The 14474-nt window shown below is 51.6% G+C and overlaps 1 protein-coding gene across 1 annotated transcript; it reads left to right on the forward strand.

Moving 5' to 3' along the window:
* Positions 1 to 1348: 1348 nt before the first annotated feature.
* LOC144938058 (5-hydroxytryptamine receptor 5A-like) lies at positions 1349 to 8271 on the forward strand. Its single transcript, XM_078865752.1, has 2 exons — positions 1349 to 2131; positions 7927 to 8271. Exons 1-2 carry the CDS (start codon positions 1403 to 1405, stop codon positions 8269 to 8271), a joined length of 1074 nt encoding a protein of 357 aa, XP_078721878.1. The 5' UTR covers positions 1349 to 1402.
* Positions 8272 to 14474: the final 6203 nt, after the last annotated feature.

The following is a 14474-nucleotide window of genomic DNA, read 5'->3' on the forward strand; positions in this document are numbered from 1 at the left end:
AATCGCCGCAGCGCGCTAACCACTGCGCCACCGCTCCCCCACGCTCGCAACACACGAACGCACTCTCTCTCTCTCCCACTTCCAGGAACTCCTCCCTCCCTCTCTCTCTTCCGCGCGCGCTCTCTCCCACACATCTCTCCCCCCCCGTCTCCCCCCCCCCTTCTCTCTCTCTTCCGCGCGCTCCCCCCCCCTCTCTCTCCCGCGCGCCCCCCCCCCCTCTCTCTCCCCCCTCTCTCTCCCCCCTCTCTCTCCCGCGCGCGCGCTCTCTCCCACACATCTCTCTCCCCATCTCTCTCTCTCTCGCTCTTATTCCTCCAACACACGTCTCCATTATTTATTAATTTCGTGCCACAAGGTCGCGTGTTGGATCGCAGCTAAGCGAGCGCGAATGTGATCACATTACAGCGTTCGTCTTGTGCGCGCGCGCGCGCGCGTGCGTGTATATATACATAGTTGTGTGTACACGCACACGTGCACGCGCATACGTGCACAAGCGTGCGTCATCGTATCTTCCATATCTCTCTCTCTTTCTGTGTGTGTGTGCACGCGGAACGGGGTAAATAGAATAATAATAATAAGAGCAATGCTGCAGCTGCACGCCGAGTATGCGCGGTTTGCGGAAGAGATCATCCTCAAGGATGAAACATCAACCGTAGGTAACGCTGAAAGTGTGTCCCCCTCCCCCCTGCTGTTCCGATGCTTTGACGTGAGATTCCAGTCACGCAGGTCGGGCGGTAGGCTGACTTGGCTGGCTAACTGGCTGGGTAACTAACTGGCTGGCAGGCTGGCTACCTGGCTATCCAACTGACCGTACAAGTGGCTGACTGGCTGGCGAACTGGCTGGTAAACTCCTTGACTGGCCGGCGAATTTCGCCGCTAAACGAATGTGCTGGTTGGTTCGTTGGCTGGCTGAGCAGCCGGTTAACCTGACAGGCGAGTTGACTCGCCAATTGGCCGGCTGGCCGAACTGGCTGGCTCGACATCGTTGAAGATTTTTTTGGAAGGTCACCTGCTTCGACTCTCAATAGACGAGGTCAACTGCTACCGCTTTGCGGCGGTTGTCAACAGCGAGTGCCCCGCTTCTCTATGGCACTTGGGAAGAACGCCGAGTGGATATTCAGATCACCGAGAGAGTATACAACTACCACGACCCCTCCTCCTCCTTGGAAAACCGAGCTGCGTTTTGCGCGCGGTCCGGTTCCAGCTCGTCTGATGTGGTAAGTCGAGCAACTTAGGCGCGTCTGAGCCGGGGCTGGAGCGCGTCCCGGGGCCTTGCTATTACGCGGTCGTGTGGACGCGGCAAAGGAGTTGTTCGATTGAATCCGCCTAAAAGTTCGAAGTGGTTCTAATTGAGAGAAGTGGTGAACGCGGCTGGCAGGGGGGGCCTGTGGCTGGGGACCAAATGGATGGCAACTGGACCACCTGGGGTGCCGGCGACTCCAACGACACGTGGCCACTGTCCGAGCCGCGGCGGCGTTACTCGGTGTTCACCATCCTGACGCTCACCCTGCTGGCGATGCTCATCGCGGCCACGTTCGTGTGGAACTGCCTCGTCATCGTCACCATCCTGCGCGTGAAGACCTTCCACCGCGTGCCGCACAACCTCGTGGCGTCGCTCGCCGTCTCCGACCTCCTCGTCGCCGCCCTCGTCATGCCGCTGGGCCTCGTCAAAGAGCTACAGGGCAGGCGCTGGATGCTGGGGCCGCTCCTCTGCTACGTGTGGGTGTCGTGCGACGTCCTCTGCTGCACGGCGAGCATCTGGAACGTGACCGCCATCGCCCTCGACAGGTACTGGTCCATCAGCCGCCACCTGCAGTACACGCTCAAGGGCAGGCGGCGCGCCTCCACGCTCATGATATCCACGGCGTGGTTTCTGTCGGCCATCATCTCGCTGTCGCCCCTCTTCGGCTGGGGCAATGACTACTACTCGCCCGAGCTGCTCGAGTGCCACGTGAGCCACCAGCCGTCGTACGCCGTCTTCTCGACGGTGGGAGCCTTTTACCTCCCCCTGTGCGTGGTGCTCTTCGTCTACTGGAAGATCTACAAGGCGGCGAGGCTGGGCGTGGTGGGCAAGCGGCAGCAGCGCAACGCCGTCACGCCGATGCTTCCCCAGCAGGAGGAGGTGATCATGGTGAGTGGAACCACGCAGCACCACCACCACTACCACCACGCTCGCATTGTGTCGCCTCTGCCGCGAGAGAAGGATGAACTGTCAACTGAGTCGGTTTGTTTTCAACCTCGTTTTGACTACCCCCCCCCCCGACCCCTTTTGTTGAATTGTGTTTCAACCGAGTTTACGCAGCGGCTCTATCCTTACGTAATCAACCAACTCCCCCCCCCCCCCCGTGGTTCTACACCCATACCCCGTCTCAGGTTAGGGATCTCACCCACAAACATGATCCTGGGAACGTAGCGAACGTCCGGAGCCAGGTTCTGATCGTTGGGCTCGGCCTGTGAGAGACATTGGAATGAAATGTTAAAACGAGATGAAGGGCGCAGCCCTGCAATTGCCCGCTCACGACGCTGCTGGCGGAACGGTCCCTTCTAGAGGGACTTTTACAGCACTGGGACTCATCCTTGTTTTGGCTGCTGTACCCACTTTGTTGAATTTAGTTTCAATTGAGTATAACCCCCCCCCCCCCGTTGCCTGGTCCCAACATGGTTCTGATGAATAAACGTATGAATAATGAACATGAACATTTTAACCACGTGTTCATTTTGATGAGCTAGTTAGTAACAGCAAGCAAAATACAAATTTAAAAGATTCTCGCTCGCTGGTTACTCTTGGAAACCGCATTGTTTACCATCAACGGGTTTCGAAAAGTCGATTGTACCGTGCTAGGCTACCCTGTGGATTCGAAACGTATCGTAGGCATTTCACATTGACAATATATCACCACACTGGTTAAGACGGGCCGCGGGAGCATAGAAGTACAGAGCAATAATTGATGTGGATGCACCGCCCCTCGACTGCCCACGCCGTATCGCCGCACGCGGAAAACCTATAGCACCTGCTACGCATGCCGGTTGGGCCCGATCCAAATCGCAGTCCACGCTTCACCACGACTGATGATGAGTGAATTAAAGCACCGGGCTGGTCAACAAACTATAGCGTTGGCGGAATTTTCACCGCTGACCTAACTCATCAGCAAGCCGCTGGACCTCGTGCACACGGTGTCCAGTGGTTGGGTGCGCGATGTGGCGATGTTTGCCTATCACCCAATAATCCGGAGACGTGAGCCCCCGACATCTGTCGAGAACCTGCGAAGATGATCGTAGCTCGGCCTGGATAGTGCGTGGACGCACGGACATCCGTGCAGGCTTCAACATTGCGGCGCTCAGCAGTGCCGGACGAAGCGAGTGCGGGGCGTGTAGAAATATGTTACAAAGGGGCCCTAAATAAAATAAATAAATAAACACGTAAATATTAAAACACAAATTTTTCACTTGCATAGTAAAGTAATTGTATTTTTTCACTTGCTATACAGCCAGGCAATAGGACAAATCGCTAACCTTAAACACCCAGTCGCTCATTAAAGTTGAAGGCGGTATAGTACTATAGTGATGGAGCAAGTGCTGAATCACTGAACCGGAATTGATAGCTTGAAATCATTTAGTGCGGGGCCCGTAGCATGTGTAGCTGCTTGTGCTACTAGGATCATCCGGCAATGGTGCTCAGTCTAAGATAAAGGTCCCCCGTATGTCGCCTTAAGAGGCTTTTGGAGGGTCGAGTGTTGTCGGCGAGCGGGAACCCATGAAGGCCGGCACGGCACACGAGGGGGGGGGTGAGTGGCCAACGCTACTCGCCGGCCGCCTTTGTCTCCCCTAGTGGCGACGTTTGCACACCGCACCAGGTATCCATTTGAGGCTGGGTCGACCTAGGGGGAGGCACCAGGATAATTGTCACCGGTGTTGGCCGTGAGCGCGAATCGAACTCGGTTCGCCGGGTTTGTCGAGCAGCGCCCTCACCGCTGCGCCACCGCTCCCCACTGCGGGGCTGAGTGGTTGACGCCACACGGCCAGTGCGGTAATATTTGCGGTACGGCGCATTGCTGTACTGTCCTTCTATGCTCCCACGACGTTTGTCGTCAGCAGCCCGCCCTGACCAGCGTCGTGAAGTACTGTGAAGTTCCCCATGAGTCACGTGACTGAGCGAGGAATTCATCCAGCAGTGGATTCTTGAAATTCCCACGCAACTAACATTGGCACCACTTTACACGTGCTGCATGTAGCTGATTCTCCCAATTAAATACTGAAGCGCCGGCAAAGTAAAGACGAGCCAACGGCTAAACGTGCACCCCAGAGGTCGCAACCGGGTACCCGATACCCGTACCCTACCCGATACCCGGCTACCCGTACCCGGCCGGGTACGAGTACCCGTTTGCGATCCTGGTGCGGCCGGGTACGGGTAGGCCGTGAGTCACTGGTGAGTAGCCGTTTGTCACTCATTTCGGGTAGGGTACGGGAAGAGAACGGGTACCCGTACCCGGCCGGGTACGGGTACGGGTCGCCGTTTGCGACCCTGGTGCGGCCGGGTACGGGTAAGGAATCAAAACCCGTTTGCGACCTCTGGTGCACCCTCTATCAATAAAGTTAAACGAATCTGGTGTCACACACGTACCTGAGTGTATAAGACGTCCCCCCCCCCGCCCAACGTTTTGGTAATAAAAAAATATAAAGAGGGGGTGGGGGAGTGCGTCTTGTAATCCGGAGAATAGGTAAATATGCTCTCGTCGTAAGCAATTCAACGAGAGAGCGAGACACGAAAGTGCAGAGAACAAAAACACATTTAATGGGGCAACTATCTCATTTCGCAGGCTAAAGGATGCGTTGTGGGTGTGAAGCGGAGTCTGTTCCTCGGGGTGTTTTTTTTTGTGTTCAGGCCGTAATGAAATCTGTAAAAGTCACTCAAATGGGAAATGTAGAGTTGAGCGCGTTGATTTTATGCCATCGTTAAGACACTGGTTTCAGCATGGGTAGGTTCATCAGCACAAGCGCGCGGGGAGAAAAAACACGTGGTCTGTTTGTTAAGAATGTCATCGCTCGCGCACAAAACAAAGACAGCCCATCCCCCGGTAGAGCCTTTAACAGACTGTTGGGGCAAGTGCTGTTCGCGAGCACCTACGATGGCCGGCACGGCTCACGAGGGGGTGGGTGGCCGGCACCACGCCCGGCCGCCTTTGTCTCCCTAGTGGCGACGTTTACCACACCGCGCCAGGTTACTCATTTGAGGCTGAGTCGACCTAGGGGAGGAGGCCCAGGAACCGATTCAGATCAATCGTCGCTTGGTGTTGGCCGCGAGCTGGAATCCGAGCTCGGGACGATGCCGGGTTCGTAGCGCAGCGCGCTAACCACTGCGCCACCGCTCCCCACACGATATACACGTGTACACACGCGCACGCGCGCGTTGAGGGGTCGGTCGTTTTGCTCGAGGGCAGTGCACGCGTCGTAGATTCCACAAGCGCACGTCACATATATCACCAACCGTCGCTACACACAAGATCAAGAGCAGTAAAAGTGTTGTTATAAATGATTGTATTCATGTCTGTAAAGGGAAAGTAGACGGTGCGTGTTATTCTTGCACGATGAGAACGTGTTCTTAATTTTTACATTTAAAATTATGGGAATAGTTTTTTCTATCGACGATTTTTCGATTTTACGCACCGTTTTTCAAGAAATAAATCCTAATCGTAAATTGAAGAATGCCTGTATTAAGGGTTTTTTGGGTGAAATATTAATAGAAAATGTATTTTTTTTAAGTTGTTTATTTAACACGTATGCATTCGCGACCAATATCATCCATAATGCAGGGTTTTGGGTTAAATCGCGTAAATATAAATGTGTCGTTAAACCCGCCACCACCCGACACAGCCAATTAGTCAAGTTCCTCACGTAAACTAAACTTGACAATCAGTTGCAGCTTCAGCACACCGGCGTGTTTTCGAGTAAAACCCACGACATTTACAATTCGAGGTCGAGGTTTTGCTCGTAATTACAACCAGCACCATCAGGCGATTAGTCCGAATTGTGAGGAAGTCTTCCCTTTGTTGCGATAGCCGCTTGCAACGAGTGCGGTTACGCTTGAGTAAGTAATTCAATCTCATTAAGTAAGCTTATTCACTCTCATTTGGCCGTATGAACAAATCGCCGTTTACTGAAGTTGAATCAGCCTCGAGACGGTACCAGCTTCTGATGTGGCCCCATGGACTGTTATCGGTTATACACCTGACGTGCACTTGGGTTGCATGCAACTTGGATTGCATGCAACTGGTCGCATGCAACTAGTGGCATGCAACTGGTCGCATGAAATAACCTTTAATAATGCACAGGGCCGGGGTGAGAGATCGATCATAATGCGCGCGATAGACGCAAGCGGATATCATACATTTTCTCATTCTGCCTCGAACATGAGTTGAAATTTGTTGACAAATGTTTATTTAGCATTGCCCGCGTGGTGGCCTTTAACACTCAGTGAGTGTGTGTGTGTGGGGGGAGCGGTGGCGCAGCGGTTAGCGCGCTGCGCTATGAACCCGGCGAAAACCGAGTTCGATTCTCGCGTCACGGCCAACACCGGTGACGATTCTCTGGATCGGTGCTGGGCCTCTCCTAGGTTGACTCGGCCTAAGAATACTCTCCAACACACCGGCGTGCTGAAATAGCTGTAGCAAAGCAAAGTTGAACGCGTCGGCTTTCGCGTAACGAATTGGTAGTACAACACACCGGTGCAGCACCCGGTGTGCTGTAGTGGTAAATAATTGGCACGTTTTTTGTTTACGTGACGAACCTCACTAATTGGCTGTGTCGGGTGGTGGCGGGTTTAACGACACATTTATTACGCATCGAGAAGCAATCGGCGTTGTTCTTCATTCTCGACCACCGCCCATCATCATCACTATCATCATCGTCATCATCATCGTCATCATCATCGTCATCATCGTAGTCATCGTCATCATCATCATCATCATCGTCATCATCATCGTCGTCGTCGTCGTCATCATCGTCATCGTCATCATCGTCATCATCATCACCATCATCATCATCATCGCTTCGTCGAGCAACGGTGTCGTCCACCGCTCCGCTTACTCTCCTGAACAGGCGTCATCCAGCAGTGGACAGATCGGGGCACAGCGTGATTGTGATTTTGACGTTTTGTTTCAAAGTGACTTCGACCTCTCTCTCTCTCTCTCCTTGCACTTTTCCTCTCTCTATCTCTCTGTATCGATCTTCCACCCTTTCTTTCGCTCTCTCTTTCTCCCGCTGTCTCTCTCTGCTTATCTCTCCATCTCCCCCCCTCCCTCGCTATCTCTGTCTATAAATATCTCTTCATTTTTTCCTCCACGTGTCTCTCCATCCCCCGCGCCTCTCTTTCTCTCTTCCCATCTCTGCTGGAGGGTGACACTGACGGCTGGTATGTGCTTCCAGTGTTCAGAGGCCTGCTTAAGACGCGGCTCCGGCTGGAGCACGCGTACCACACACATGTCGGTGATGTGCACGTCTTCTTCGAACGCTGAGGAGCCGGAAAAGCCCTCTGTACCAGCGTGGACGGCACCCTCGTGTTCACCTTCTGAAGCGCTCGCTCGTCACCGTGGCGTGCGCGATGACCACCTCCACCACGTGACTTTTCTTTTGTATTGTGCGCGGTGCTTTTAGCGCCACAGCGCATCGATTTGTAGCGATTATTTTCTTTTGTTTGCTGGTGACTTTGTGTATTTCATATTGAAATCGCCTCCAGTGCTTTTGCTGCTGGCGGCAATAAAAGTTGTTTAAAAGTCAAAGTCTCTTCCCATCTCTCCCTCTTTTCCCCTCTCTATCTCCCTGCCTCTATCTCCCTCCCCGTCGATCTCTCTCCCCATCTCCCCCCTCCCGCGTCTCTCTCCCCCGGCCCCCCACTCTCTCACACCATCTCTCCCCCCCCCCCCCCACGAGGAGGCCAAGCAGTCGTCGTCGCACGAGGCCCGAGTGGCGTTCGCCGCGCGCCACGCGGCGGTCTCCTTCCAGGCGGCCGAAGGCGACACGTGGCGAGAGCACAAAGAGAAGCGAGCCGCGCTCATGGTCGGCATCCTCATCGGGGTGTTCGCCCTCTGCTGGATTCCCTTCTTCCTGAGCGAGCTCGCGGCGCCGCTTTGCCTCTGCGCGCCTCCTCCGCTGTGGCAGAGCGTCTTCCTGTGGCTCGGCTACTCCAACTCGTTCTTCAACCCGCTCATCTACACGGCCTTCAACAAGAACTACAACAACGCGCTCAGGAATCTCGTGCCGTGCGCGCAGCGCTGATGTGCGCGCGGTGGGTGAGATGGGGTGGGGAGGAGGAGGAGAGGGTGGAGGAGATGGAGGTGGAGATGGAGGAGGAGAGAGTCGAGGAGAGGATGAAGGGGAGGGTGGAGGAGATGGAGGTGGAGGAGAGGGTGGAGGAGGGGGTGGAGTAGGAGAAAGAGGAGAGGGAGGGGGAAAAGGTCGAGGAGAGGGAGGAGGAGGTGGAGGAGGAGGAGAGGGAGGAGGAGAGGGTGGAGGAGATGGAGGAGGAGGAGAGGGAGGAGGAGAGGGTGGAGGAGAGGGAGGAGGAGAGGGTGGAGTAGGAGAAAGAGGAGGAGAGGGAGGAGGAAAGGGTCGAGGAGAGGATGGAGGAGAGGGTGGAGGAGATGGAGGTGGAAGAGAGGGAGGAGGAGAGGGTGGAATAGGAGAAAGAGGAGGAGATGGTGGAGGAGAGGGAGGAGGTGGAGGGGAGGGTGGAGGAGATGGAGGAGGTGGAGGAGAGGGTGGAGTAGGAGAAAGAGGATAAGGAGATGGAGGTGGAGGAGATGGAGGAGATGGAGGGGAGGGTGGAGGAGAGGGAGGAGGTGGAGGAGAGGGTGGAGTAGGAGTGAGAGGAAGAGCAAGATGATGGGAGGGAGGAGTGGGAGGAGGAGGTGGATGACGATATGGAGGAGGAGTGGGAGGAGGAGTGAGAGAACTCGGAACCCAGTAAACACAGCACATTGTAACAACGTTCGACCAACGTTAGTCCGACGGTTTCAACCGCATGCCGACGTTGACCCAACGTTGCGTCCTTACCGAGAAGAGGAGGACGATGAGGATCACAAAGAGGAGGAGATGGGAGATGAGGAGGTGTGGAGGAGGAGATGGTGGGGTGAGGTATTATTCATCACAATGAAACGTTTTTGTTCAGTCCGTCTGTTCAGGAATGGATTCGTCTATGCTGTTGTTGTTGTTGTTGATGTTGTTGTTGTTGATGATGTTGTTGTTGATGATGTTGTTGTTGTTGTTGATGATGTTGGTGGGAGCAGGAGCAGAATGATGAGTAATCATCGTCAGCAGCAGCATCGACAACCTCATAACCGAATACCATCTGCACCATCGTTATCAATGGCATCGTGATGAGTAGCATCAGCAGCAGCATCATCAACAACAGTAGCAGCAACATCATCATCAACAGTAGCAGCAGCAGCATCAACAACAGTAGCAGCAACATCATCATCAACAGTAGCAGCAGCAGCATCAACAACAGCAGCAGCAACATCATCATCAACAGTAGCAGCAGCAGCAGCAGCATCAACAACAGTAGCAGCAACATCATCATCAACAGCAGCAGCAGCAGCATCAACAGCAGCAGCAGCAGCAGGAGCAGCAGCATGAATAGCAGCAGCATGAGCAAACATATTCATATTCAACTGGAGGAATAAGTTAAGCATCGTCAGCAGCATCAACATCAAAATCATCAGCAGCAGTAGCATCACGACGGTGATTTTAATCAGCAGCAGCAGCAGCATCAACATTAAAATCAACAACATCATAATCAGCATCATAACGGTAATTTTAATCAGCAGCATCAACATCAAAATCATCATCATCATCATCAGCAGAATCATAACGGTAATTTTAATCAGCAGCATCAACATCAACATCAAAATCATCATCATCAGCAGAATCATAACGGTAAATTTAACCAGCAGCAGCAGCGGTTGTATCACAACCATCGTCATCACGAGCAGCCGCAACAGTAGCAGTATTAGCAGCAGCCATTGTCTATCAACTGCTGGATGGATGCCTCCCCGTTCTGCTGTATATACTGATAGTCCACGTGTGTGTGTGTGTGTGCTTGCCATTGCCCTGGCCAATATTAACGCCTTGCCAAGCAACGATCTGCGTAAACTTTGCATTTTATCTCAAGAATCGTGATGACAAAGCATCAATAGCAACAATAAACGTGCATTATGCTGCACTCTGCGCGCTGTGACTGCTTAACTCCCCCCTCCACCACCCCCACCGCACGAGAAACAACCCCCTCGCGGTACGAGTCATTGTACTAAGGGGCCGTCCATAAATGACGTCACGCACCTAGTGGGGAGGGTGTTAGACATTTGTGACGATGTGTGACGAGGGGGGGTGGGTTTGAGAAATGTGACGTCACATCAAAATGCGCAAATTTAAATAAAAATAGACAACACTTCTACTTAATTAAATAGACTTTTTAATACATGTTTTCTCCTACAACATCAGAGTGCAGCGCCACATTAAATACGCACTACAATGACGATAGTTTAAAGCGATTTGAAGCATGTTTTATATTTTTTTTTGGGGGGGGGGCAGAGCTTTGTGACGTCATATTTGAGGGGGGGTCTGACTTTTTGTGACGCCGTGTGACGAGGGACGGGGGTCGAAAATCGTAAAAAATCGCGTGACGTCATTTATGGACAGCCCCTTGGGATGCGGGAGGGGGGGACAACGGTTAGCAAGTTCGGAGCGGAGCTGCGGCTGCGATCTTTGAGAGCGGAAACTGAGATGGGTGAATTTTGACTGAAAACTTTATTGACTGCATAATATTAATATTCTTGCTTCTTTCGGTAAAGTCACGTAGATGGAAAATAAAAGTAATAAAAACAATTTTTTTTATGAATTAATTATTATTTTTAATAAGAAATTTAAAATTATAAAGCAAACAAAATCCCACGATCATCAGTCTGATGAAGACCGCTTGTGTTGCGATCGAAACGTTGTGATATGTTTTTTTTTGCTTTAATTCTTTTCTATTTTTATTTTGAATTAATTAAAATTTGAATTTAATTTTATTATTTTTATTTTCGATCTCCGTGACTTTACCGAAAGAACCAAGAAACTGAGACGGATGAATGGGAACTCAAACAACGGACACGGATTTGGTCCTCCGCCTCGCCCCACCACCGCGTGCAACTCTCGTCACGCAAGCCACCCCCCACGTGATCTCTCTCTCTGTACGTCGAACTTCTTTGCCACCGTACGTAGCCAACCGCGTTAATCGGAGGTGCGTGCGGGCGAGGCGGCGGCGGCAATACAACGAAGCACACAAAACGCGGTTCTAAAGAATCACAGCAAGCTAAACACAAATTAAGGCATTATCCACGTGCACTTTAAAGCCACGCGAAGTGTCGACCCTCCCCACTACGCACGGTTGTCTACGAAACGATTCCTAAGAGAGATAGATAGATCGTTTATTGTCATTGTCACCAGTACAACGAAATTTAAAATGCTCACCAGTCAGGGCATCATTCATAAATTTAAATTAAATAAAACAAGAAAATAAAAATAAATGAAAGATAATCAATTTATACTATATATAAAAACAGCCCAAGTATACCCACATACCCACATAAGGTTACATTTTGTCACTGCACATCTCCATTTCACAGTCAATTGTAAACACTATTACTTAATAATTAATTAGCATTATTGAGTGTGGTGATCGCTGTAGGATAAAAGACGATCGGCATTACGAAACGTTCGCTGTCAGGAGGTCACGGAACAGATCCTAGGGGACGGGACTGACCGACCCATTCGTCGATGTCCCTGCCCGCTAGAGGACCGACCGTCACCGCTGGTGCCGCGGTGATTCGTGACCCGCGCAGTCACATGCACTCACCGAGCTCCCCGAAGCAGCGGAATACATCTTTGAGCAATTCACGAATTGAGTCCATCAAGTTTCCATTCCGCTCCGTTCCGCAGAATAGTTTTGTGCATTTCCGAGTTCACCGGTCTGCTGGGCCTTCCGCTTCAAGGACGAAGGTCCGTTGTCCGAAACGTCGTCTATTACACTGGTCAACAAAAAAAACATTTTTTTCTGGCCTGGACTTTTGCAGCTGTTTTAGAATAATTTCAGGGTGCTGATTCCAAATCTGATCTCGGATTTGCTCTATCACATCATTTGTATGCTATCGGCATACCCCATTTTCATTGATTTTACCCGCAATTAACTCTGTCACTTATGATTGCAAGTTGTTGCGAGTCAGTGACTGCTTCAGTGTTAAAATATGGTGCTGTATTTTTAGGATAGTGTGTTTATAATATCATTTTATGTAGATATCCACATTTATTTAAGATTTTTCTTCTCCAGTTTTTATTGAAAATGCAAACATTTATATCTCAAAAACCTGATGTGATAGACAAAAACTGATGCCAAATGTGGAATCAGCACCCCAAAATTACCTTAAAACCTTTGGAATACCTTATGCCAGAAAAAGTTTGTTGACCAGTGTTATCTATTGTTTAAATTGTAAGGCCACACACACGGCGTTTTTGTTGTTGTTGTTGTCGTCGTCGTATTCGTGAACGTGCATTGGGGGTTTGTTGTTAATTGCGCTTGAGGTCCACTGGGAACGCGGCAGCAGTTTCGCAGCAAATCAGCGAATCAGCGAATCATCTGTCCCACGTGTCGCGGGATTACGCAGCAGCTGCTGCTGAGCAGGAGTCTGGAAGGCGGAGAGGTCGACGGACCACGGGATGAAGGGAACGCGGTCCAGGGGGGGGAGAGGGGGGGTTGTGGGTCAGCGCACGCGCGAGGTCGGTGAGGGGGGGGGGGGTCCGATCTTGCGACGAGAGAGAGCTGTGTCTGTCCTATGCCGTGGGTCTTGGGTCAAATGATCGAACGCGTCTTATCGGTACCTCGTAGGGTGGCATAAGCTAACAAGCATTTTCTCGAAGAATGTCATATCACGATCACAGATGTGTATGATAGCAAGGTCACACTTGTAGCGTTTTTCTTAAATCAGAAGTTGTTATTAGATTAAACGTCTACCGAATATGCAAATCCATAGCAAAGTCTGTCCATAGACCAGGCTTCGCTTTCTGGCCATAGTGCACACTGCCTATGAAGGACACTGCCCATGGTGAACGCTGTTCGTGGTGGACACTTTCCACGGTGGACAATGTCCATGGTGTACCTGAGCAATATAGAGGCGACGCGGTGGCGAGATGTTAACAACCTCGCCTGGTATGCACGAGAGCTTGGGTTCGATCCCGATCCTGGCGACTGCTGTATATTTGGAAGTTTGCACGTTCTCTCCCCGTGGTCGTGGGGATTTTTCTCCGGGTACCTGTGGTTTCTCACCCCCCCCCCCCCCCCCTACGGTGAGAAACGTGCGCTGAGAGTATTTTTGGCTGCTGAACTCAGCATTGAAAGGTTGGCGGCGCGGTGTCGGTACCACATCGACGAGTCACGTTGACCTCTTGACCTTTGACTCTCACCCGACCGTCATCTGATTTGAACGCACCTCTGGATTCCCATCATCCACAGAGGATGCGGAGGTCAAAACAAAGCTCAACACGTCCGTCAATATCGACGTTTCGGGCAACGGCTCTTCTTCACGGAACATCAATAAAGCGTTAAAAAAAAACTTTTATTATGGATAAATAGAGAGGCCAGTGGAGAGATACGAGTAGTTGTTGAGAGTTGGAGACCCTACTTTTTTACACAACAGGGCCCTGATGATAAATACAAAATAAACTAATGTTTCCTGGAAGACGTAAGCTTGCCCTACGCACGATTTGAAAACAAAAACGTTTGCCGGTACCTTACGATTTATATTTATTTTATAATAGCTCAACTCAATTATGTATTCGACCGCTTGATATTATCATCGGCTGGTGGGGGGGCGGGTCGCGTTAGGCATCAAATTCATCAGCTCGGCAATTGACCGAGACCTTCTTTGGCGCGCCTCCGCAAATGAGAACGAGTGGGGAGATAATGACCCCATTCACAGCCGCGAGCTCTCAGCGCCGCGGTTGGCTCGTCTTTGCCTCCTGGCACGTGCGGGCCAATGGCCGCCGCCAGCAGCGATCATCGAAATCACTTTCATTTTATATTGCAGCTGTGACCGCGGTGGTCACGGGGGGGGTGGGGGGGGGAGTCAAGGAGAGAATGCGTAAGGGTGGGGGTTGGGGGGAGAGGAACGAGAAGTGAAATAATTGGGAAATAAGATGTACAGGATGGGAAAGTAACGGGGAAGCGGGAGCGACGTGTCACGAGGTGTCAGGAGGAAGAGGTCGACATTAGAGTCTCGATGCTGCTGCTGCTGCTGCAGCTGATGCTGCTGCTAATGCTCCTGCTGATGCTGCTGCTGCTGCTGATGCTGCTGCTGATGCTGCTGATGCTACTGCTGTGGTTGATGCTGCTGCTGCTACTGCTGATGCTGCTGCTGCTGCTGATGCTGCTGCTGCTGCTGCTACTG

Source organism: Lampetra fluviatilis, chromosome 21 (genome assembly GCF_964198595.1).
Source record: "Lampetra fluviatilis chromosome 21, kcLamFluv1.1, whole genome shotgun sequence".
Lineage (NCBI taxonomy): Eukaryota > Metazoa > Chordata > Hyperoartia > Petromyzontiformes > Petromyzontidae > Lampetra > Lampetra fluviatilis.